The following is a 23,999-nucleotide window of genomic DNA, read 5'->3' as shown; positions in this document are numbered from 1 at the left end:
GGAAAATCCACTCACAATCTGAGCACAAACCCTTAAATCGTGTTATTGGTCGTGGCAATAGTAATACCGATGTAATGAACACGACAGCATCCTGACTGTCAGACCCCTCAGACGCCCGTAGAAGAGTCCAAAACCACCTTTGGTTCATAACAGACAGCTGATCTCTGCAGAATCCAGAAAAATGTCTGCACACAGCTCCTCGCAGATAACTGGCTGCTTGCAGAGGGGATCATGTCGGCTGAGCAACATTCAGACACAGAGCAACGTTTCGACCGTGCATGTGTGGTGTGCAGTGTACGCACAACTCCCCCAGAGAGCAGAGCGCCTCTTTCTGCCCTCCGGCTGAAACCATTCACTTGTTTTTTTTTTGCAGCAGAGAGACAGACGGAGCGCCTGCGCACGTAAACCTGCGCGTAGCAGCGTGGGCTCCATGGCGGCAAGAAACACAAACGCTCTGACAACAATGAGGAGAGACGCTGGGAGACGAGCTGAAAGCGCTGAAAATTAAAAAAGGTACAGATACACCCTAGTGCATTAGTATTCACACCCTTTGGCTTTTCCCCTTACATTCCAAGCTGTAATTTAAATGTTGTTTGGTCTTATGTTATGTGACAGCTCTGCAAATATCTGTTGGTGGAATAAAATCAGAAAGAATATCAATTAAAAAAGGAAGAATAAACATTAAAAATGGAAAATTTGCTTGTCCACATGAAGCTCCTCATAAGTTCTGCTTCAACCATTAACCTTCAAAAGTCCATTCTGGACAGCAGAGATGGATGGATGGATGGATGGATGGATGGATGGATGGATGGATGGATGGATGTAAGGATGGATAGATGGATGTAAGGATGGATAGATGGATGTAAGGATGGATAGATGGATGGATGGATGGATGGATGATGGATGTAAGGATGGATAGATGGATGGATGGATGGATGTAAGGATGGATGGATGGATAGATGGATGGATGGATGGATGAATGGATGGATGGATGTAAGGATGGATAGATGGATGGATCGATCGATCGATGTAAGGATGGATAGATGGATGGATGGATGGATGATGGATGTAAGGATGGATAGATGGATGGATGGATGGATGTAAAGATGGATGGATGGATAGATGGATGGATGGATGGATGAATGGATGGATGGATGTAAGGATGGATAGATGGATGGATGGATGAATGGTTGGATAGATGGATGGATGGATGTAAGGATGGATAGATGGATGAATGGATGAATGGTTGGATAGATGGATGGATGGATAGATGGATGGATGGATGTAAGGATGGATGGATGGATGGATAGATGGATGGATGGATGAATGGATGGATGGATGTAAGGATGGATAGATGAATGGATGAATGGTTGGATGGATGGACGGACATACGGATGGATGGATGGATGGATGGATGTAAGGATGGATGGATGGATGGATGGATGGATGGATGGATGGATGGATGGATGGATGGAAGGATGGATAGATGGATGGATGGATGAATGGTTGGATAGTGGGATGGATGGCTGGATAGATGGATGGATGGATGGATGTAAGGATGGATAGATGGATGGATGGATGAATGGTTGGATAGTGGGATGGATGGATGGATAGATGGATGGATGGATGGATGTAAGGATGGATAGATGGATGGATGAATGGTTGGATAGTGGGATGGATGGATGCGACATGAAGAAGGAAAGTAAAGATGAGAGGAAGGAAGGAAGGAAGGAAGGAAGGAGACAAGTATGGATGGAAGAAAGGACATGATGCAGAAAAGAAGGATAAAAAAGGAACAGGGAATAAAGTCTGGACAATAGTTTTTATTCTTATGCAGGTCTGAATAACACTGAGATCAAACTCTGCACTGCAGGAAGGAAACTAAAAGTAAGTCAGATTTTCCTAAAATGAGAATATTTGTCCTTGATCTGAGCAGGTAAATAATCTTTATCTGCCAATTGAATGAGTATTTTTACCCCTAAAATAAGATAAATAAGATGAAGGAGATGAGTTGTTCCTATTTTAGGTGCAAAAATCTCAATCAATTGGGAGATAAATTAATTTACCTGCTCAAATCAAAGACAAATATTCTAATTTCAAGATAATCTGACCTACTTTTGTAGCGCAGACTCTTCCAGTAAGAACCCAGAACCCAAAATGCTGCTAAAATCTCATGTCCTGAATGTCTCACAACTAGTAATCCCACGTCATAATTACAGATTATGACATGTGCTTCATTATGTGTATCATATTTTCCTAAAAACAACAGAATAAATTCATTTTATAGCTTCGATGAAATACTAGGGCTGGATGATACAGGGAAAAAAAGCATGTCGATAAAATAGAAATCATATTGATTGTTATCGATAATTATCAACAAATTCAAAACATCTATTTTAAGTGCAGCCCTGACTATTTTATGCTGTTGCTAAGCAACCTATTTTTAGATACAGACACACAAACACTGAATTCAAGCTAAACCTTTATTCAACCAACTTTTTAGCAAAACTGCAAGTTTTTAAAAAAAAAGAAAAAGAGCATGTGCTCTCTGAACTCTTTGAAGGGGGCGGAGCTTCCCATGTCTGCGTTGTGATTGGCTGGGAGGATGTGATCTTAACATGATTGGCTAGGATGTAAAATGAAGGAAAACATTTTACTGAACCTTTTTTTTTCTGTCATCGATATACGTCTATCGATATATATATATATCTATATATCTATAGATATATAGATATATATTGTATATATAAATATTACAAATAAGAATAATAAAAAAAGGAATATATTGTTGTTGAATTATCGTCCAGCCCTATGAAAAACTTCTGAGTCCTGCCAGAGGAGCGAGACCTTCATCTGGACGGAGCGCCGGATTCACATCAACATTTGAATATCCTCTAAATTACTCAGCAAACTGGCTCTGGTGCTGCTCATGCGTATGAATGAGAGTCTGTCTGCATTTCATTCAGTCTGGGTGGGATCAGGGAGATGGGGGGGGGGGGGGGGGGTGATGTAGCAGACTGTGGGGAAGTGGGTGGCAGCATTAATTACTTATAGATCTCCTGAAAGTGTTTGTGTATATGCAAATTCGCCTGCATGTGCAGAGGAGCACAAGTCCGCTCCCTCACATGCGTCTATCGGATAAATCTTTAAAAATCAGACCGGGGGGGGGTCGATATCAGCGTTCAGCTAAGGCATTCTCAAATTAGCTCAGATTACTCCCTGCTATTACCAGCGCTGTGCTAATCGAAGGCAATTTGCATTTTGGCTGATGAGCAATTTTAAAAGCGTCTCCCTGATGTTGATGGAAGCGAGGCCAAAGCGAGCGGGGGGGGGGGGAGCGGCTCTGGATGCTCTATTAAAAACAAAGGTGTGTGAAGAACGAGATGGATGGAGATTCATCCATCTATCCAAGCGAGGAGCGAGGGGAGGACTTCTGTCGCTGTGGGGAAAGTTTCGCTACAGTTGTTTCTCTGCAGCACCAAAAAACCCAGAAATGGCTGCACAGTGAGTGGCTTTCATTACAAAACACAGGAAGGCAGAGATGGGAAGAGAGCGAGAGCCATGAAAACTGCAGGGGACAAGGAGGAATGAGCTCAGAAATGTGAAGATATGCGAGGAAACGCACTGCGGCGAGTTAATTACAGCGCTTACTCTCTTACAGCGGCAGGAGGAGTGAAGGACGGGCGCTCAGCTCCGCGCTCACCACTTCACGTTTCTACGTAGGTTCCTAACAGGAACACCAGGCGAAACACAGACAGAAGAAGATGCAGCAAAAGTCCAAACGGAGGCAGAGACTGGGCGATAATTTAATAATGATATATATCGATAGACTTATATCGATGATAGAAAAAAGGGTCAATAAAAAGTTCAATAGAAGAACAGTTTTCCTTCCTTTTGCATTCCAGCCTATCATGTAGGTTAATATTACAGTCATTACATCCTCCCAACCAATCACAACGCAGACCCAGGAAGCCCCGCCCCCTTCAGAGAGTTCAGAGAACACACTTTCTTTTTTTTTTGGTTGAATAAAGGGTTGATTTTGAATTCAGTGTTTGTGTTTTCTGTATCTAAAAATAAGTTGCTAAGCAACAGCATAAAATTTCCAGGGCTGCACTTAAAATATATGTTTTGAATTTGTTGATAATTATCGATATCGAACAATTTGATTTCTACTTTATCGATGTGCTTTTTTTCTATATCGTCCAGCCCTAGCAGAGACCGGGCAAAGTCGCTTTCTGGCTTTTATATTTCATCTCAGAAGAGAAAGAGTGGAGCTTAAATGCAAACCAATGCAAGTGGAGCATTCATCCCCAAGGCTCATGGTAACTCTGGAGGAGCTGCAGAGATCCACAGCTCAGCTGAGAGAATCTCTCAACAGAAAAACTAGCCATGCTGTGAAAATAGAGCCACGCATCAAGTAAAACAGACATTTTTGTTTGGTTGTAAAGCTGCACATGTCCCTGAACACACCAGCCCTATGATACACGGCAGTGGCAGCATCATGCTGCGGGGAGGCTCATCATCAGCAGAGGAGCCGGTCAGAGCTGATGGAAGATGGATGGAGATCAGTGACGTGCGTTCATAGCTGGTGAGGCACTGACGTCATCAGAGTCAGATTTACAAATATATACACAGAGTAGAGTCATTGCAAAGTGCTGAAGGAGACTGATTGAGTCAAATAAATTCACCCAGAGACATGGAAGAAATATTGATTCTTTGATAAAAAAAAATAAAACTAAATTATTTGTCATTTGATTGGTAACAGTTTATGAGTTATGATGGATTTCTGCATTTGTAACACATTTAAAAACTATAACCTACATTACGCACATTTTTATTACAAAAACAAAACGTGAATAATTATCGCTGTCTTACCTCTACTTATAAATGAAGTCCATGCGGCGCTCTTTCTGAACAAAAATATCATAATTTTCCGGTAAAAGTTCTCTTTATCTTCTTCAGATTTAAAAGTGTCTCAGTCTCAGTGGAGCTCACTGCCAGGGAGGAAAGCCTTCCTTCATCAGTCCTGTTCCAGCGGTATGTTTAGAGTCTTTTTAGTGCTTTACTTGTTTAGCAAAACTCGCTAATAAAACATCCATAACTTGCTGTCACTCTACAGTTTTAGGATCAGGAGCGGTTTCCCTTGAGCGCCCCCTGCCTAGAGGCCAAGGAACTGCCGGCCTCACCTACAACCAGCTCTCTGCCGGTTATGATCTCCCAGCAGCACGAAAACATGTTACCTGCACACAGTTTGATGACCGAAACACAATTTGTAATCCACATATATTAAATTGTGGAAAATCAGTTCATAACTGTTTGAACAATTGAATTTATGATCTAGAGACAGGAAGATGCATTCACAGAATGGAAGCCAGCGCAGTTAACGTGGGATTGCTCAATCTCAGGGGAGGCCAAGATCGCTGCGGCCTCACCAGCTTCGCTATCAAGCGCCACCAAGAATTTATATAAAAAATAGCGAAAAGTCTGCGATTTTAAAGAGAATATGATAAAAAATGAGGAAATTAGATAAAAAAATACTTATTACAAATGACTGAGTGAATCAAAAATTCATATTATGTTTTTATATATTTTCTTTCTTTCCATGATGACAGTCAGGGGAGGCAAGTGGCCTCACTTGCCTCCCCTGACTGCACGTCACTGATGGAGATAAATTAGGACCATCCTGGAGGAGAACCTGTTAGAGGCTGCAGGAGAACCTGAGACTGAGGTGGAGGTTCTCATTCCAGCAGGAGAACCAGCCTGAACCTGCAGCCTGAGATATTATGGGATGGTTTAGATTAGAGGAAATTCAGCGGTTAGAACGGCCTAGTCAAAGTTCAGACCTCTCTGGGGTGAGACTGGGCGTCTCCACTCAGCTGGAGGTATTTTGTAAATAAGAATAAATCCCAATCTTTAGGTGTGCGTAGCTGGTAGAGACGTAACTGACACTGCAGCAAAAGAGAGCTTAACATAAATACACGTCACACTTTTTAAATGTTCATCAGAAAAAAAAAACCCGTTAAAACCATGAAACCTTTTCCTTTGACGCGGTCTGTCAAAGCTTCCTCGTGAAAAGCATTAAGGTGTGCGCTGCGACATCCTCGCATACAGCAGTGATTAAATCTAAAACGCTGTGAAGCCGCCCATCACAGGCACAGTGGTTTAATATCTGACTGCCGGGATCCCTCTAAATAAAATCCATAGTTTGAATTATGTGTCCTCTCAGGCTGGCGTGGGTGTTTTCTGGCTCCTGCCGTGCCACGCTTGTGAGGTTAAGCGTCTGGATTTACCGACACATTAACTGCAGAGATTGATCCTCCTTCGCGGGGACAACCGTCTAAGCAATCCCGTCAATTTTTTATTTTTTTTTTGCTACGGCAGAGCTTGCTGGCCCCGACTCAATCGATCCAGTAACCTTTCCTGAAATCTACCGGTGTAGGTACCAGATTGGCTCGGGCGCTACCCGATGACGTCTACATATGGCAACTCAACTCAAACAAACTACATTACGCCCGCGGTCTCCATTTGTTACAAATCAATTTTATTTTGTTAATTTACGGTTATTTTCCTGTAAATTAGTCGAGGCATGAAAACTTTTAACATCATTTTGGAATACTTGTGTGGTAGTCTGACAATTTAATCGGTAATTTTGCAGGATCACAGTTACAACCTTAGAGAAATTTAATTCCTCCAATTTTTTTTTAAGTTGTGAACGGAAACTAAACCATAAACTCATTTCATTTTTAATAAAAGTCAGCAGCCAAATTTAATTTTATCACGGCATTCATCACTTTAAAATCAATAACGTTCATTCCTCCTTTTTGTACTGATATTGTTCTTTCTGATCACATGTTTTTTTATTATTCCACATGAAATTGTGATGAATTTGATTTTTTTTTATTGTGGTATTTGGTACATTTAAGATATATGCTGGATAAATTAGTCTGGCTAGCCCTTCCATTTTTGTTAATAATATTCTTCCAAACATTGAGCCAAATATTTGTTGTTGTTTGTTTTGTAAAATGGCTTGAACATTTGTTCAAGCTTTTGAGAAAAAAGAAACCGCTAAATTAACTTAATAAAATTGATTCGTTACAAATGCAGACCGCGGGCTCTATGTAGTTTGTTTGAGTGGAGTTGCCATAAGGTGACGGCATCTGGAGGCGCAGGGACCATGGAGAATTTCTACGTAAAATTGTCTGTTTACAAACCGCAATCCCGCTCTCGAATAAAACCTACACCCCGCTATAATTACTTTAGTAAGTTGTCCAGACCAATTACAATATTTTGTGCAATTGAGCAAACGTTAAACGAACCATGTATAGTGACGTCATTAGAAGGCGCAGGACCCGAGTCAATCTGGTACCTACAGCGGCGCTGACAGTAGTTCCCCACGCGGCCTGTGTTCCTGCAAACGTTTGAAACGCTCGCGGCGTCCACTCACCAGCTCGATGAGCTCCTGGTAGCACACCTGTCCCTCCTCATTGCTGTGGACCAGCGCTAACAGCATGTCCAGTTTGGACGGGTCCAGCTGCAGCTCATGGTGCTCCACCAAGCTGGTGAAGTTCTCCACTGGGATGAATCCGGTGTTGTCTGGGTCCAGCTGCAAAAACAACATGAACAACGTTAGGATAAACACTTTACTCTGCTTATCATCATCATCCTCTTTCTCAAAGAAACAGCTCCAGACATTTCAGGTTCCCCGTAACGAAGGCGACCAGCAAAAGGAAACCGAGACGTCTGAACAAACAGAACCTGCAGCTTTCACAGAGAGGAGAATCCCTTCGGATTTACCGACGCGGTCTTTGTTTCAAATCTGACGCATCGGTTGAGCGTTTGGTTTTAGCAGCAGCTTGTTTTTCACAGAGGAGACACAAACACAGGAGCTATTCCTGCTGATCCCTGAGCGATAACTCCCTGTTATCCATCACAGAGGCGGAGCGTCATAAAAATGACAGAGAGCCGCTCTTTAAACTGCTTCTAGGTTAGAGACGCTCTCTGTGCATGAGGATCAAATAGAGACGCCGGTACTTCATCAGCCGGTGATTGGACTAGGCCAGGTTTCCCTTGATCTGCTCAGGTCGGTGAGCAGCCGCTCAAACAGTGGGAAAATAAATCAGATTTTTTCCTGTTCAATAAATGCATAAAAAATAGAGAATTCCCCCCTTTTTCTCTTCTGAACGCATCAATGTTTTTCCTTCATTTTCTGTTGAATTCACTTTTGGGGATAACTCTTTTCTTATACTGAATTACTTCCAAATCTACCAGAAAATTATCATAAATATGAAACACCAAATAAACCAGTTGGTCTGATCAGGATATTTACAAAGCAAGTAGAGCAATGATGGTCAAAACACTCACGGGAAACTGACTTTTCTACTCATTTTAATTTAAAGCACAAAAGTAATTCAGTTTTCATTTTTTACTTGCTTAACAATTAACTAAACACACATTTTTCTTAATAAATAAATAGAGTGGTCAGATGTTTGGAGGAAAGGGACCTCAAACGTTTGGCCTAATAAAAGAAAGGAACACCAGTTCCCACATTTTTGGACCAAATTCTTTGTATTTCCTGATATTCTGAGCATCTAGAACAATTTACAGGTGGGTTTTCAATCTAAAAAGCCTCCTGTATTTAACAACTGATAGTTCTTTACTATTAAATCAAACTGAAAGCTAAATGCGTGGTGATTAAATTATGTCGCATCCAACATTTTTCCCTTAAAGCAGATTTTATTTCATCTCTATCCACCGCGGTCTTCAGATCAATTAAAATCTCACCCTGAAACATCTAAATCAATCAGAATCCTGCAAAATGTAGCCGGCTAAATTTGTTTGGTTCTTTAATTGCGATGCATAAAATCCTCGAATGACCCGCGAGCCCCAACTTAAATAAAAAATGGCTAAAATTATTCTAACGTAGAGAAACTGGTCCTGGATCAGTCAAAGAGAAGTCACCTGTTGCTTTGCTGAAAGAAAAACGGATTCAGTTTAAATTATTCACCTGCTTACAGACCCACCACTCCTAGCAGCCTTTAATTAAATTAAACTGGTAAAGGCATTTATTTCTTCCCAAAGATGGACTGAAAACAGCTCTTATTGGTATTTTTTTATTTTCATCCATCACAAAGGGCCCCTCTGACCCTGCAGTGTGAAGTACTTGGCCCACGGGCCCCATCAGGCACCCAGTGTAATTGCATCCATGCATTTATTATTAGGAGCCCCCCAGGAGGTTCCACAGCACTCACAGCAGTCACACAAAGCCCTAACTACACGCAGCAGCTACTTGCATCTCCAGATACGGATGCAGAAGTTGCCCCTGGGAGAGTCGGATGTAAAAAGCATAATTAGGGCACTTTCCAAACAGCAACAATCCAAATCAGCTCGGTTTTCAGGACAGCGTGAGCTCGCTGTGCACCGAGCTCAGACGGCGCTTCGCTGACAGCTTAAACACCTGTCAGGTGTGCACCCTGGACTCATAAAGAGACAAATCAGAAGCCAGAAACAGCCAACCAATTGGATATACAGGACTGTCTCAGAAAATTAGAATATTGTGATAAAGTTCTTGATTTTCTGTAATGCAATTAAAAAACATGAAATGTCATACATTCTGGATTCATTACAAATCAACTGAAATATCGCAAGCCTTTTATTGTTTTAATATCGCTGATTATGGCGTACAGATGAAGAAAACTCAAAAATCCTATCTCAAAATATTAGAATATTTCCTCAGACCAAGTAAAAAAAAAAAATCAAACATTTGAAAATGTCCATTAATGCTCTCAGTATTTGGTTGGGAATCGTTTTGCACAGATTAGTGCATGAATGCGGCGTGGCATGGAGGCAATCAGCCTGTGGCATTGCTGAGGTGTTATGGATGCCCAGGATGCTTCAATAGCGGCCTTTAGCTCATTTGCATTGTTGGCTCTGGTGTCTTTCAGCTTCTTCTTCACAATACCCCACAAATTCTCTATGGGGTTCAGGTCAGGGGAATTGGCAGGCCAATCAAGGACAGTAATGCCATGGTCAGTACACCAGTTACTGTGAGAATCTTATGTCGTCTCTTAACCACTACCATACTTGTGATTTAGTTTACTGAACCAAGCTGAGGGTTTTTCAAGGCTCAGGAAACCCTGCAGTGTTTCCAGTTAATTAGACGATTCAAGTGATTAGTTGAATAGCCTACTAGTATACCTTTTCACAATATTCAAATTTTCTGAGACAGTCCTGTACACTTTCATCATGTAACGCAGCTTATTGTACTTATTTCTTGGTCTTCTTTCCCCTCTTGCTGTCCTGAATAGAGTTCAGGAGCTCTTCGCCGGAGCGTTCATTTCTCCTGCCAGCTCTGCTTAGCGCAGCGTTAGTTAAAAACAAGCCTGAGGACAAACGGAGGATGTAACAAAGAGACGGCACAGGAGGAGTCATTGCTGATTCTCGTTTCAGCAATTCCTGAAAGCATGCGGCCTCATTAGGTTCTGGCCAGTGAACTGGCAGCGTCCTGACGCTCCGGGGAGAATCCAGCGTTCAGACGTGGCGTCGAGGCGAAGCTGGATCAGAGCTGCTCGTGTCCAGGAGAGAGGGAGCTCCTCCGTCTGGTCTTAAAGCCTTCTTCTCTGATTCGCTCGGACAGAGAGAATAAACCGCGGCGCATTAACTCACAGCTTAAAGCCCCGCTGCTCACAGAAAGAGCAACCGTCAACCAGGAAACCCCTCCGTGTTCAGGTTTGTACTTTCAGCGCAAAGGCCTGAATTTTTACGCATTTTCTAGAATCACACGTAAATAAGGATGATTTTAAAGCGTTCAAGCTGCACAGCCGCTTTACAAAAACACTTTTTCACAGAGACGAACGAATTAGAAGAAGAAACCAAGGACGCAGACTGGAAGGAGAGTCTTCACTGTTGCATTTGTGTATTTTTCCACAGCTGTGGCAAAAATCCAGTTAGCAACTGTAGCTTTTATCCGAAGATACTTTTTTCTAACCTCAGGTGTTCCTTTCAGAACGAGGCGACTGAGAACGAGAGAAACTCGGCAGATACTGGAGCACACGGGGAGCAGAGGTCCTAACCAGTGACTACAGACCTGCAGACCTCATGTGGCCCTCAGCTGAGCTCAACAACGTTGAGCAGAGAGCTTCATAGATTTCTGGTTTTCCACAACCAAACAGCTGCATCCAGGCGTTGCATCTCCAAGTGCAATGCAGCGGTGTGGAGCACGCCTCCACTGGACTCTGGAGCAGTGGAGGCACGTTCAATTCAATTCAATTCAATTTTACTCATATAGCGGCAATTCGTGAAACATGTCATCTCAAGGCACTTTCCAAAGTCAAATTTAATCAGATTATACAGATTGGATCTCTGCAGAGATAAACCACGTCTCTGTCTGACACGCTGATGCATCAATATGTACGTTAGTGGCTGTGATTGGGTGACTGTGGCCTTTGGGTTGTAAGTAGGACTAAATAAATACCAAAGTCACTGCAAAAATGGAACTAAAAATAAGTAAAATTTTCTGAAAATGAGACTTAGACTTAGACAAACTTTTTTGTCACTTTGTATGCACAGAGTGCGTACAGAACGAAATTTCGTTTGCATACAGCTTGAGAATTACTGTGAATTGCAGTGGATTTCAGAATAAAGTAACTTTGCAGGATAAAGTTACAGGATAAAGTGCAGCAGTGATTTCACAGTACAGCAATTAAAATGTAGAGTGTATCTGTTCTTGATTTCAGCAGGTAAATAAGATAATCTGCTAATGGAATAAGATTTTTGCACTTAAAATAGGAACAACTCTATCACCTTATTTCAAGTGCAGTATATCTAATTATCTTATTTTAGCGGTCAAAATACTCATTCCATTGGCAGATAATCTTATTTACTTACTCTAATCTAGGACAACAACACAAATGTTAAGAACATTTTACTTATTTTTAGATCCATTTTTGCAGTGATGTTTTAGACAATTTCCTGCTCCCAGTGGGAACAGTTTGGGCTCTTTCCCTTTCCCACATGACTGGACACCAGTCCACAAAGAGACGGATGAGTGGGTTTGGTGTGGAGTCCACAGCATCTCGTCCAACACCAGTGTCTGACCTAATAAATGCTTCTCTGGTCAAAAAGATCCCCGGACCCCCGAGGAAAACCGTCCCAGATGAGCTGCAGCTGTTGCTGCTGCTCAGGGTGGGTTTGCATCATGTTAGGAAAAGGAGGTCAGGCACGTTTATGTGAATGGTTTCAGAGAAATGGTGAGAGATAAAAGTTGCTCCGCTCACTGCAAAAACAGAAATAAAAAGAAGTCAAATTTTCAATACAAGTGTATTTGTCCTTGATTTGAGCAGGTAAATAAGATTATCTGCCAATGGAATGAATATTTTGACCCCTAAAATAAGATAATTAGTTATTCTGCCATCTAAATAAGATGATGAAGATGAGTTATTCCTATTTTAAGTACTAAAATCTTATTCCATTGGCAAATCATCAATACACTAATTTTAAGAAAATTTGACTTATTTTTAGTTAAATTTTTGCAGTGCTGGTGATTTAGTTTCAAACAATTATTTCATGACTTCACACTTTTTGCCCCCAAAGGTATTTATAATCTGGTCAAAATAAATCCCAAAAAATGTAAGTTTGGTACATCAAATAAAAACGTTAGCGAGCCCTGTTAATTTGGGGATACACTGCAAAAAGGGAACCTCAAAATAGGTAAAATCCTCTTAAAATTAGTGTATTTTTTATTGATTTGAGCTGGTAAATTAAACTATTTGCCAATGGAATAAGATTTTTTCACTTGAAATCAGATGATGGAGATGAATTGTTTTTATTTTAAGTGAAGGATGTCTAATTATCTTATTTTAGGGGTAGAAATTCTCATTGGCAAATAGTCTTATTTAGCTGCTCAAATTAAGAAAAAAATATACAAATTATATGAATATTTTACTTCCCTTTTTGCAGTGTATAGATATAGAGCTAATCAGATGAAACCTTTTACTCACCACAGACAAAGTCCACACACTGCAAAAACGGATCTAAAAATAAGTAAAATGTTCTTCAAATGTGTGTTTTTATCCTTGATTTGAGCAGGTAGATAAGATTATCTGCCAATGGAATGAGTATTTTGACCGCTAAAGTAAGATAATTAATTGCAATTGAAATAAGATGATGGAGATGAATTGTTCCTATTTTAAAGGTAAACTATGCAACCGGGGTTGATTTTCCAGCGAGGCTCCCCCCAGAGGGCGAAAGTAAAAGTGCACTGTCATAAAGATGTTCAGCTGTTCTGGTTTCTCCGTCAAGCCAGGCGCGGTTGTTTTGAGCTTAGCAGACAGGCGAACGCAACGAAAAGTCGAAAAAAAACGGCAGTACAAACAATGACTAACACAGTGAAGGTATGAACATCAGGGTTTCCCGCAGCGCTATCTTGGCGAGGCGGCCGGCCGCCGCCGCCTTGCCAAGCCGCGGCCGCGGCCGCCCCGGTAGCGTCTCGCCAACATAAAAAAAATAAAATAAATAATAATAATAATAATAATAATAATAAAACTCGAAATGCTTGCATGTTTATTTGACGTTAACACGCGGTTCTTTGTTGCTTTCGCGCGTGCATATAGTGAATGGCAGGGCAAAAACACATGGAGTTCTCGCCGTAAAGCAAGACCGACTCTCGCGATGCACCAGACTTCTGAGCCTGTGGATGCGGGCCGAGGGCTCCTGCAATTGCAAGTACGGTAATTCCCCCACAGACCACCAGGGCGGCCGAGAAAACCTTTGTTCGACCTGAAATGACTCATTTAATCATCCAAAACGGTATGGAACACATTAATTAACTGAAAAATGTTGCATAGTATGCCTTTAAGTGCAAAAATCTTATTCTATTGGCAGATCATCGTATTTACCTGCTCAAATCAAGGAAAAATACACTAATTTAAAGAACAATTAACTTATTTTTAGTTCCGTTTTTGCAGTGCAGCATATTTCCTGACATTAACCTTAACGGTAATTTCCAATCTTAAAACAGCCCTAAAATGCCCATAAAGCCAAAGTACAGGGTGAAAATGGACTGAGGTGGCGAAAAGCCCGAGGCTATTTTTAGATAATCCCCCTTTTACTCCGAGGTCTGTGGGTATTAGCAAAAAAAAAAAAAAAAAAAAGACGGCCCTGTTTCCCCCTGAGGGGGACGGTGCAGATATCTGCAGTGTGTGTGATGTACGGCGTAGCAGGACGACGAGGGGCAGGAGAGGCAGGAAATGGAAGAAAAGACAGATACAGATGCAAGAAAATGGGTGTGGGAGGTTGGTGAGAGAAATGAAAGACGATTAAAGAAGGAGGAGGAGGAGAGGGTTGTGAATGAGAGGAAGGAGGAAAGGCCTCTTCTTCTGCGTCCCCATAACTGTGACACACTACAGCCGCCATCGTGATGCCCCCCCCCCCCCCCCCCCCCCCCCCCCAGGGGCCCCGGGACGTCTTGTTACCGTCAGCATCCATATGTCAGAGCGTCAGCATCACTACGCACACACCTGAGGGCCGAGCCGCCACGCCGCACGCATCCTGCCGTTTACCACGTCATCTGCAGGAGAACACGGGGAGACGCTTCACCGAGCCAATTAGGGTTATCAATTACCGAGATGAGAAACACAGATGACCGAGAGCCGGGAGGAGGAGGAGGAGGAGGAGGAGGAGGAGGAGGAGGAGGAGGAGGCCTTTCCTGTTCCACAGAGATGCGAAGCAACAAGAGGCAGACGGATGGAGAGAAGGGGGGGGGGCAGTTATTGAAGCAATCCAACACTGGTGAGGGCGACGCTTTGACAAGCCGCCTCACGTTTCCCTGTTTTTCCCGCCTCCCCGACATGTTGGCGTTCCAGAGGAGGAGGCAGAGAAACAAAAGCTTTCACGCATCGAGAAGAAAGAAAAAAAAAACAGATTCACCGATGAAGACGACGTCTGTTGGAGGAAGGAGGAGCTGTGGATGGATGATGGGGGGGGGGGGGGGGGGGGGGGTAATAAGATGTTTCTGAGTCGGAGGAGCGCAGAGACGTCTGCTGAGGGAAAGCGCTCTCAGCACACTGCAAAAACGGAACTATAAATAAGTAAAATGTTCTTAAAATCAGTGTATTTGTCCTTGATTTGAGCAGGTAAATAAGATAATCTGCCAATAGAATAAGATTTTTGCACTTAAAATAGGAACAATTCATCTCCATCATCTTATTTCAAGTGCAGGATGTCTAATTATCTTATTTTAGGGGTCAAAATACTCACTCCATTGGCAGATAATCTTATTTACCTGCTCAAATCAAGGATAAATACATTAACTTTAAGAACATTTTACTTATTTTTAGATCCGTTTTTGCAGTGCAGCGGCGGCCCTCAGGATGTCCGTCACATTCAGAGACTCTGAGGATCTCATGAATGAAGCCTGAGGCCCACATGTTCCCCACAGCCATGAAAACACGCAGCAGCAGGCGGCTCAACACGCCTCTGTCTGCAGCCGTCACGCAGACGCAGCTCGCAGGCGCAGCTCCTCATGCAGAGCAGCACAACCTGCAGCGCGGTGACAGTTTACTCTGTTCAATCATCGGCACACTGCAAAAACACAACAAAAATAAGTAATATTTTCCTCAAATCAGTGTATTTGTCCTTGATCTGAGCAGGTAAATAAGATGATTTGCCAATGGAATAAGATTTTTGCACTTAAAATAGGAACAATTCATCTCCATCGTCTTATTTCAAGTGCAGTATGTCTAATTATCTTATTTTAGGGGTCAAAATACTCATTCCATTGGCAGATGATCTTATTTATCTGCTCAAATCTAGAACAAAAGCACTAATTTTAAGAACATTTTACTTATTTTTTAAATCCGTTTTTGCAGTGCACGCTTCTGCTGCATTACTGGTTTGTTTATCACTGCTGAAGCTAAAATTATACACATAACAAAGTTTGTTGATCAGGAAAAATGGGATTTTACTTTCTCTAAATAAACATTGGTTACCGGTTGATTAATTAATTTACCCTGGTATATGTTCACGCCTGATTCAGATGACGGTGTGAGAGAGAACAGCGAGGATTTAACCTCATTTACATGGTTGGGCGTCGTGCAGCTCTGACATTGACTTGTTATACGTGTGGCAGCCATATCAAAATTAAAACGTTTAACTTCTTTTAATCACCTGACTCAGTCAGATTTCCAACTTTAGGACGTGTTCTTGATACTTTTGAGACTAGTAACTTTAAAAAAAAAAAAAATTCCCGGTACCAACAGAACACAGAATAGGATTATGGTCAGGTCATAATTTCAGATTTTACTCCACAGAATACTCAGTATATATAGATAGATATATATAGATATAGAGATAGATATATAGAGATAGATAGAGAGAGAGATAAAAATAGAGAGAGAGAGAGATATATATTATAGGGAGATATATCTATAGATAGAATAGAGAGATCTATATATATAATATAAATATATATATATATATGTATATATCTATATATATATATATATATATAATAAATATATAAATATATTATATATATATATATATATATATATATATATATATCTATATATATATATATATATATATATATATATATATATCGGCTGTAACTGGCCCCCATGTCCTTACTTTAGACGGCCCTGATCTTAACCATCCCATAATATCCCTAATATTTCTGAGAGGTATTTAATAGATATTTCTGTAGAAACATGGGTGTTTCTTTAGCTGACAGTCCCCGTTATCTTCTGTGGAGTAAAATCTGAAATTATGACCTGACCATAATCCTATTCTGTGTTCTGTTATATTATACACATGACAAAGTTTGTTGATCAGGAAAAATGGGATTTTACTTTCTCCAAATAAACAGTATTTTAGCCTTTGAGCTCTTAGGCTAAGCTAAAAAAAAAGCTGATTTTTGAGTTCATCCCAGTCCAGAAAAAATATGCTTCCATGTCTGACCAATTTCTGGTTTTATATTTGAAATAGGGAGGATTTTAAATTATTTAAAACTATTTAAATTTAAGCTCTGTGGAACGCCGTGCCCCTTTCTGTCCGTTGGCCGACTCTGTTGAATCTTTTAAAAAAGCAGCTGAAGACACTTTTATTTAGACAAACGTTTACTTAATATCACACTCTGTGAAGCACTTTGTGATTTTTAATCTATATTTTGATGCTGTATAAACTTTTTAGCCAGAACTGGATGGTATTTGAATACTCTGCCTACTTTCACTTGCACATTGCAACATTTGCACGTTACGTATAATTTCTGCTTTACCTACGGCGTATGTAGGTACAGGATGTAAACATTTATAGACATTTTCAGATCATAATTTTCTCCTTCTTGCTATTACATTTTATGTTAAGCTTGGCAATGTCTGTTTTTTTTATGTTATGCTGCTGCCTGATAATTTCTCAGTTCTGGGATGAATAAAGCACATTTTATCTCATCTTTGGTTTAGTCACTCCACACAAACATGTCAAAAACACCATCAGAACCCCAAAGCAGGATATAAATAAGCCCGATAAGAACCGAACCAGACACACAGAGATATTCCCCCCCGCTAATTATAGCAAACTTTAGAGGCCGACTGCAGCCAGCTGTCACATTATCAGCAGCGTTGCAAAGTAAGGAGCAAACGTGCGATCTGACAAAGGCCAGAAATACCCTGAGCTCAGCGTCCCAGAGAGAGAAGAGCAAACTCTGCGCCTCTCTCCTTCCTGCTCCTTCATCTGCGTCACCTTGACGGCTTCACAGGAACCTTCCTCCTTTGGTCCTGCAGCCCAAACGCACGCAAGCAGCATTTCTAATGATGCTCTTCATCAGAAATGGTAAAAAAAAACATCCAAGGACAATAAACACATTTATTCTTCTGTATAATGTAATTGAAGGTAGATTAAACAACCAAAGGTTCGTTCATATTCCCATTCAGAGCCACACTTACACAGAAAACGTTTCAGAATAAGGAATTTTTTAAGAGTTTTGAGAAAGTATCTTCAAGAAAAATAAATAATTCCTGAATTTTTATCAATCCCATGATGTGTCATTTAAATGATGTATCATTGTTTCTATTTATTTTGAGTAAATATATATATAGTAATGTATTTATTCTGTGTATATATGTATTTAATTCCAATATAGTATTGTATGTTACATCTTAATGTAAACCTTTTTACAGGAAGAGGAAAACTATTACTGGTTATTATTCGTGTGTGTGTGTGTGTGTTTCCTGTTTAGGCATCAGAGTGAGGACATTTTGCTGCAACCAACCAAAGTCCATTAATATCTGATAATGGACACCGTTATAAGGCTATTATCCCATTCACTGAATATTTTTTTTAAACATATTATTATTGTTGTTAAAACAGATGTACAATGCCATTCAGATTGTAGTGTTTAAGCAGTTATTACAACTCCTTTGACCGTGTACAATATCACAAGAACCACACAGCAATTAAACATTTTGATATTTTTATAAACCCCATCCAACCCCATTCAATGAATATTAAATCAATTATAAATACTTTAATGTTTTTTTTAACAGTTATAATCGTATGTTTTTCACAAGAAGCGGCCGACAGAAACTAGTTAATATCTCTCGTTGTGACGCGTTGCAAAGGTAAGTTGTCCCACCTGAGCCAATAATGTAGAACAATCAGGCTGTTTGACCAGAACCTTTTTATATCATAGGTGCCTTATAACACTTTTTAACAGCCAATCAGAACTGAGTATTCACCCAGACCGTGGCATAAGAACTGGTAATGGTTAGGGTTAGTTATTGTCAGCGTTAGAGCATGGAAAATGAAAGTGAATGAAAATGAATGGAAGTCAATGGGAGTCGGCACATGGTCCTCACTACGTATAGCAAGATGGGAATGTGTGTGTGTGTGTGTTCTTGCAGCTGAGCAAGACATTTTTTTTTTGCTCGTTTTACTAGTAAAGTGAGGACTTTGATGTAAAGTGAGGACCTTTTTTACTCCCTTGCTTTTTTCTGGGCTAAGTGTTAGTTTTAGGTTTAGGTTAGGGTTGGGCTGATAGAAAGGCACGGTCCTCACTTTGTAATTTAAACAAGGACGTGTGTGTGTGTGTTCTTGCAGCTGAGCAAGAAATTTTTTTTTTTGCTCATTTTACTAGTAAAGTGAGGACCTTTTTTACTCCCTTGCTTTTTTCTGGGCTAAGTGTCAGTTTTAGGTTTAGGTTAGGGTTGGGCTGATAGAAAGACACGGTCCTCACTTTGTAATTTAAACAAGGACGTGTGTGTGTTGTGGAAAGCTTCCTGGTAAACCTAAAGAAAAGAAACGAGCAGAGCTGTAACAACACAAGGCTTTGGTCTGAAAAATGCTTTCCTGGGGAAAAAAAAGACAAAGGTCCATACAGGCAGCAGATTTCTGGTCTGCTGGCACATTTCATTCCCGTTTGGTCTGATTAAAGATCTTTTTTTTTTCTAAATAAAAGGCCCGCCACATGGAGTCCCATAAATGGAAGAGTGAGCCGTCAGCCTGAGAGATTGATTGGGTTCAGACCCGAGCTTAATGGCGCTGCGGACTGTCCGTATGAACGTCCTGGCATAAGCAAAATAAAAGCCTGCAGTTAATAAGACGTGTAGCAGTTTAGAACCTGGAAATAACCTGGATGGACACCGACACGGATGAGTCCGAGTCCCTCATGCAACATGTTCCAGGTGAGCTCTGAGGGAACGGATCTGGACCAGCGCCGCATCTTCTCAAGCGACTCAACCCTTGTTTCATGGATATAAACAGATGGAAATAAAGCTGCCGATCACTCAGAACCACATTCCCTCGGGTCTGTTCAGCATGCTGCTGACGGGTCACTCAGAACCTCTGGACCCCCGCTGCTCGCCCAATCAATTTCCCCCCTCCAGGAGAAAACTGCCCACCCAATAAATCTGCCAATCAGCCCAGAGCCGGGCGGGTCGGTTAATTACGCGGCTTAAATAAGAACGCGTAGAATCCCACAGAGCTGCAGAAACAGAGCCACAGATGTAACTCTGCTGTTTTCCAGCGCGTAGAGCCTAAAAATAAAGGCGCTTTGGGTCGAGCCTTTCGCCGCAGATCCATCTCGGTTTGTTGGTTCTGGACGTGAAGGAGCACAGCTCAAGTTGCCCGGGGACTAAAAATGGCCGCCCTGGCAGGAAGCTTGACCAGACGGCAGGGGGAAGGTTTTCCACCGGTGTGGGGGGGGGGCAACGCTGGGTTTGGACTCTGAGAGAACCGTCAGCAGCAGAGTGAAGAGACACAGGACCTTTGAGAGTTAAAACACAAACCGGGCCGGAACCAGAACCAGAAACTTAGAATAACAAACCGAGCCTTAGAATGGAATTATAAACTGATGAGGAAAATAGGCAAAAATCACATGAAGGCAAAACATGATGGAACAGAGAGGATTCTCCATCCATCTATCATCCATCCATCCATCCATCCATCCATCCATCCATCCATCCATCCATCCATCCATCCATCATCCATCCATTCATCAATCATCCATCTATCATCCATCCATCATCCATCCATCCATCCATCCATCCATCCATCCATCCATCCATCATCCATCCATTCATCAATCATCCATCTATCATCCATCCATCATCCATCCATCCATCCATCCATCGATCCATTCATCAATCATCCATCTATCATCCATCCATCATCCATCCATCCATCCATCCATATATCCATCCATCCATTCATCCATCCATCCATCCATATATCAATCGATCCATCATCCATCCATCATCCATCCATCCATCATCCATCCATTCATCCATCATCCATCCATCCATCATCCATCCATCATCCATCCATCCATCCATCCATCATCCATTCATCAATCATAAATCCATCAATCATAAATCCATCATCCATCCATCCATCATCCATCCATTCATCAATCATCCATCCATCCATCCATCCATCCATCCATCATCCATCCATTCATCAATCATCCATCCATCATCCATCCATTCATCAATCATCCATCCATCATCCATCCATTCATCAATCATCCATCCATCATCCATCCATTCATCAATCATCCATCCATCATCCATCCATTCACCAATCATCCATCCATCATCCATCCATCCATCCATCCATCCATATATCCATCCATCCATCATCCATCCATCCATCCATCCATCCATATATCCATCCATCCATTCATCCATCATCCATAATTCCATCCATTCATCCATCCATCCATCCATCCATATATCCATCCATCATTCATATATTCATCCATCCATCCATCCATCCATCCATCCATCCATCCATCCATCCATCCATCCATCCATCCATCCATCCATCCATCATTCATATAATCATCCATCCATCCATCCATCCATCCATCGATCATTCATATATTCATCCATCCATCCATCCATCCATCAATCCATCATTCATATATTCATCCATCCATCCATCCATCCATCCATCCATCCATCCATCCATCCATCCATCCATCCATCCATCCATCCATCCATCCATCCATCCATCCATCCATCATTCATATATTCATCCATCCATCCATCCATCCATCCTCCATCCATCCATCCATTCCAACATCTGCCATAAATCCACATAGTACATTTGAACTTATAATTAAAATCCGCCTAAAACAAATAATAAAATTCATTCTGGAGAACAATGGAATAAACTCATGAAAATGGCTCCTGTCTGATATAAATTTTCCAGAGCAGAGCATGGAACGTGTGTTGGCATCACATTCAGCAACACTGAGGTCCTCCGGCTGCTGCACAGCCCTGCAGAGGACAGTGAGGGGATCTGAAAGGTCTGCAGTGTCCCTGCCGCTCTGTCCAGGCTCTGTTCCTGATCTGCTGCAGGAGAACATCCAGAGACAGCTAACAGGTCCAGAGAACTTTTCAAACAGAACCGCTGCATAAGCAGCAGAACCACCTGCACCTTCCTGTCCGTTCAGTCCGCTCCGTTTCTAAGTCTGCACCTCTGACCCAGACAAACAAGGATAACATCGTCACCCTTATTTAGTTAGCAGCAAAAAATTCCCTCGAAACAGCAGTTTGAGTATCTTGATTAGCATTTTAAACCTAGATCCAGTTTAAGAACCACAGATCCTCCAGCCTGAATGTAAAGAGTCAAAAAAGTAGAGAAATGGCTTTTTAAATTATTTTGCTCTGTCTGTATGTGAAAAACAAAAAAATACAGACGAGCAAAATGTTAAAGTCAAATTGAGATAAAAGGTAAATCTCAAGCTCAGTTTTAGTCGAATTGTGATTTATGAACTGCTGTTACTATTGTATGTTTATTTCTTAATCTACTGACACTGCTTTTATTAGTAAATTAATATGTACAATGCAGCTGATCCTTCTATCCAACACTAATTTCTCTGAAGGGAGACTAATACAGATACTTTCACTTTGATAAACAGAAATAAGACTGCAGAATCCAGTTATCCATTTAGAGCTATTAGGTTTTTCTCCTAAATACAAAAGAAAAAAAATCCAGAACAGCGAGCAATTTTACCAAAAAAATGAATTTGTTAATGTTTCTCCTGACCTGCAGAATGAAAATGAAAGCATTTTCCAGACTTTGCAGGATTTATAACTAAATCGCCAGGACCGCTTTAACTCCACGTATGGCATTAACTGCTTATAAGATGAAAACAATTAAATTAAAATACTGAATCGCTGGTGAGACATTTTTAGACATTTTCTTCTTACATTCAGATTTCTATCTCGTTTTGCTCTTTACTAATTGGCTGATTTGACAGATAAATGCGTTAAAGGAGGACGTATAGCGACAATAACGCTGCAGTCACAATCTGCACATCTGGAACAGCCGTCAGCTGCCACATCCGCCCCTCTCATCACCGCCTGGCTAAAACCTGACATGGTGGCCCCCTGCAGCCGGGGCTCCTGCTCTGACCTTCCCTCCTCCGGGCCAACATGGCTCCACGATGCTCACCTCCATCTCCTTCAGCTACAGCAAACAGTTCCTGCCTTCAGCCTTCAGCACATCCTGCGCGTCTGCGTCCCCGCCGGGTAGGTGGCCTGGAGGCTGCGTAACCACCACAGAGACCTCCGCCGCATGGCGCATGCTTACCTGCTCTTGTATGAGCTGAAACAGGGAGCTTCTATCCATATACTGGCCAGGGAGGAGAGAGGAGCCGCCGAGGACAAGGGCATAGGGAGGAGGGAGAGGAGAGGCGAGAGGAGGTGGTGGCGTTGGTGAGGGAAGGACCGAGTGGAAGGAGACGTGCTTTGGTGGCGGCTGGTGCCTGGGTTGTGGCGACAGGCCGCGGATGGAGGGAGCCCTGCGCGCTCGCTCTCTGGTTTCCTGGGCTGGTGGAGCAGTGGGTGGTGCTGAGCGTGCGTCGCTGGTGGAACCGGGCCGTGGGTCCGCTCCGTGTCAGTGCGGCATGGCGCCGTGGTGAGGAACCCAGCTTCAGGCAGACGACAGGCAGGGAGGCAAGGCAAGGCAGACCCAGCGGCTCTCATTCACTCTGCGCCTCCGCCTCCTCGCTCTCCTCTAGCCCATCGCACTGACTACTACGTCTCTCGCTCCCCTCTCCCTCATGCGCACGCCGCGCCGCCTGCATACTGATGAGGGGGGGGGGGGGGGGGGGGGGGTTCCTTATCCAATTGCAGGAGGGGAAGGAGTGGCGAGGGGCTTCAGAGAGGAAGCTGAGGATGGGATCCACTGCGGCTCTGATTTTACTACAGACAGAGACCCCCCCCCCCCCCCACACACACACACATCCATACAACCAGCTTCAGCGCAGTGAAAACACACACACACACACACACACACACACACACACACACACACATATATATATATATATATATATATATATATATATATATATATATATATATATATATTCATCCATCCATCCATTTTCTGATCCGCTTAATCCCTCATGGGGATATATATATATATATACATATACATATATATATATATATATATATATATATATATATATATGTATATATAAAATATTTAATCGC

General features: G+C 41.9%; 1 protein-coding gene across 3 annotated transcripts in view; it reads right to left on the bottom strand.

The window, feature by feature from the left end:
- rhbdl1 (rhomboid, veinlet-like 1 (Drosophila)) overlaps window positions 1–23,575 on the bottom strand; it is a 67,352-nt gene extending 43,777 nt beyond the window's left edge. The window contains exons 1-2 of one of the 3 annotated variants that reach the window (XM_012863104.3): window positions 23,089–23,575; window positions 7,445–7,603 (exon numbers count right to left, since the gene is read on the bottom strand). In XM_012863104.3, the coding sequence (XP_012718558.1) occupies window positions 7,445–7,603; window positions 23,089–23,127 (198 nt within the window). In that variant the 5' untranslated portion in view covers window positions 23,128–23,575. The other 2 variants (XM_021316834.2, XM_021316836.2) reach the window with 2 other exon arrangements.
- Between the last annotated feature and the right edge of the window lie 424 nt (window positions 23,576–23,999).

The sequence above is a fragment of the Fundulus heteroclitus genome, unplaced genomic scaffold (genome assembly GCF_011125445.2).
Source record: "Fundulus heteroclitus isolate FHET01 unplaced genomic scaffold, MU-UCD_Fhet_4.1 scaffold_47, whole genome shotgun sequence".
NCBI classification, from domain to species: domain Eukaryota; kingdom Metazoa; phylum Chordata; class Actinopteri; order Cyprinodontiformes; family Fundulidae; genus Fundulus; species Fundulus heteroclitus.
This window is presented reverse-complemented; position numbering and strand designations above follow the sequence as displayed.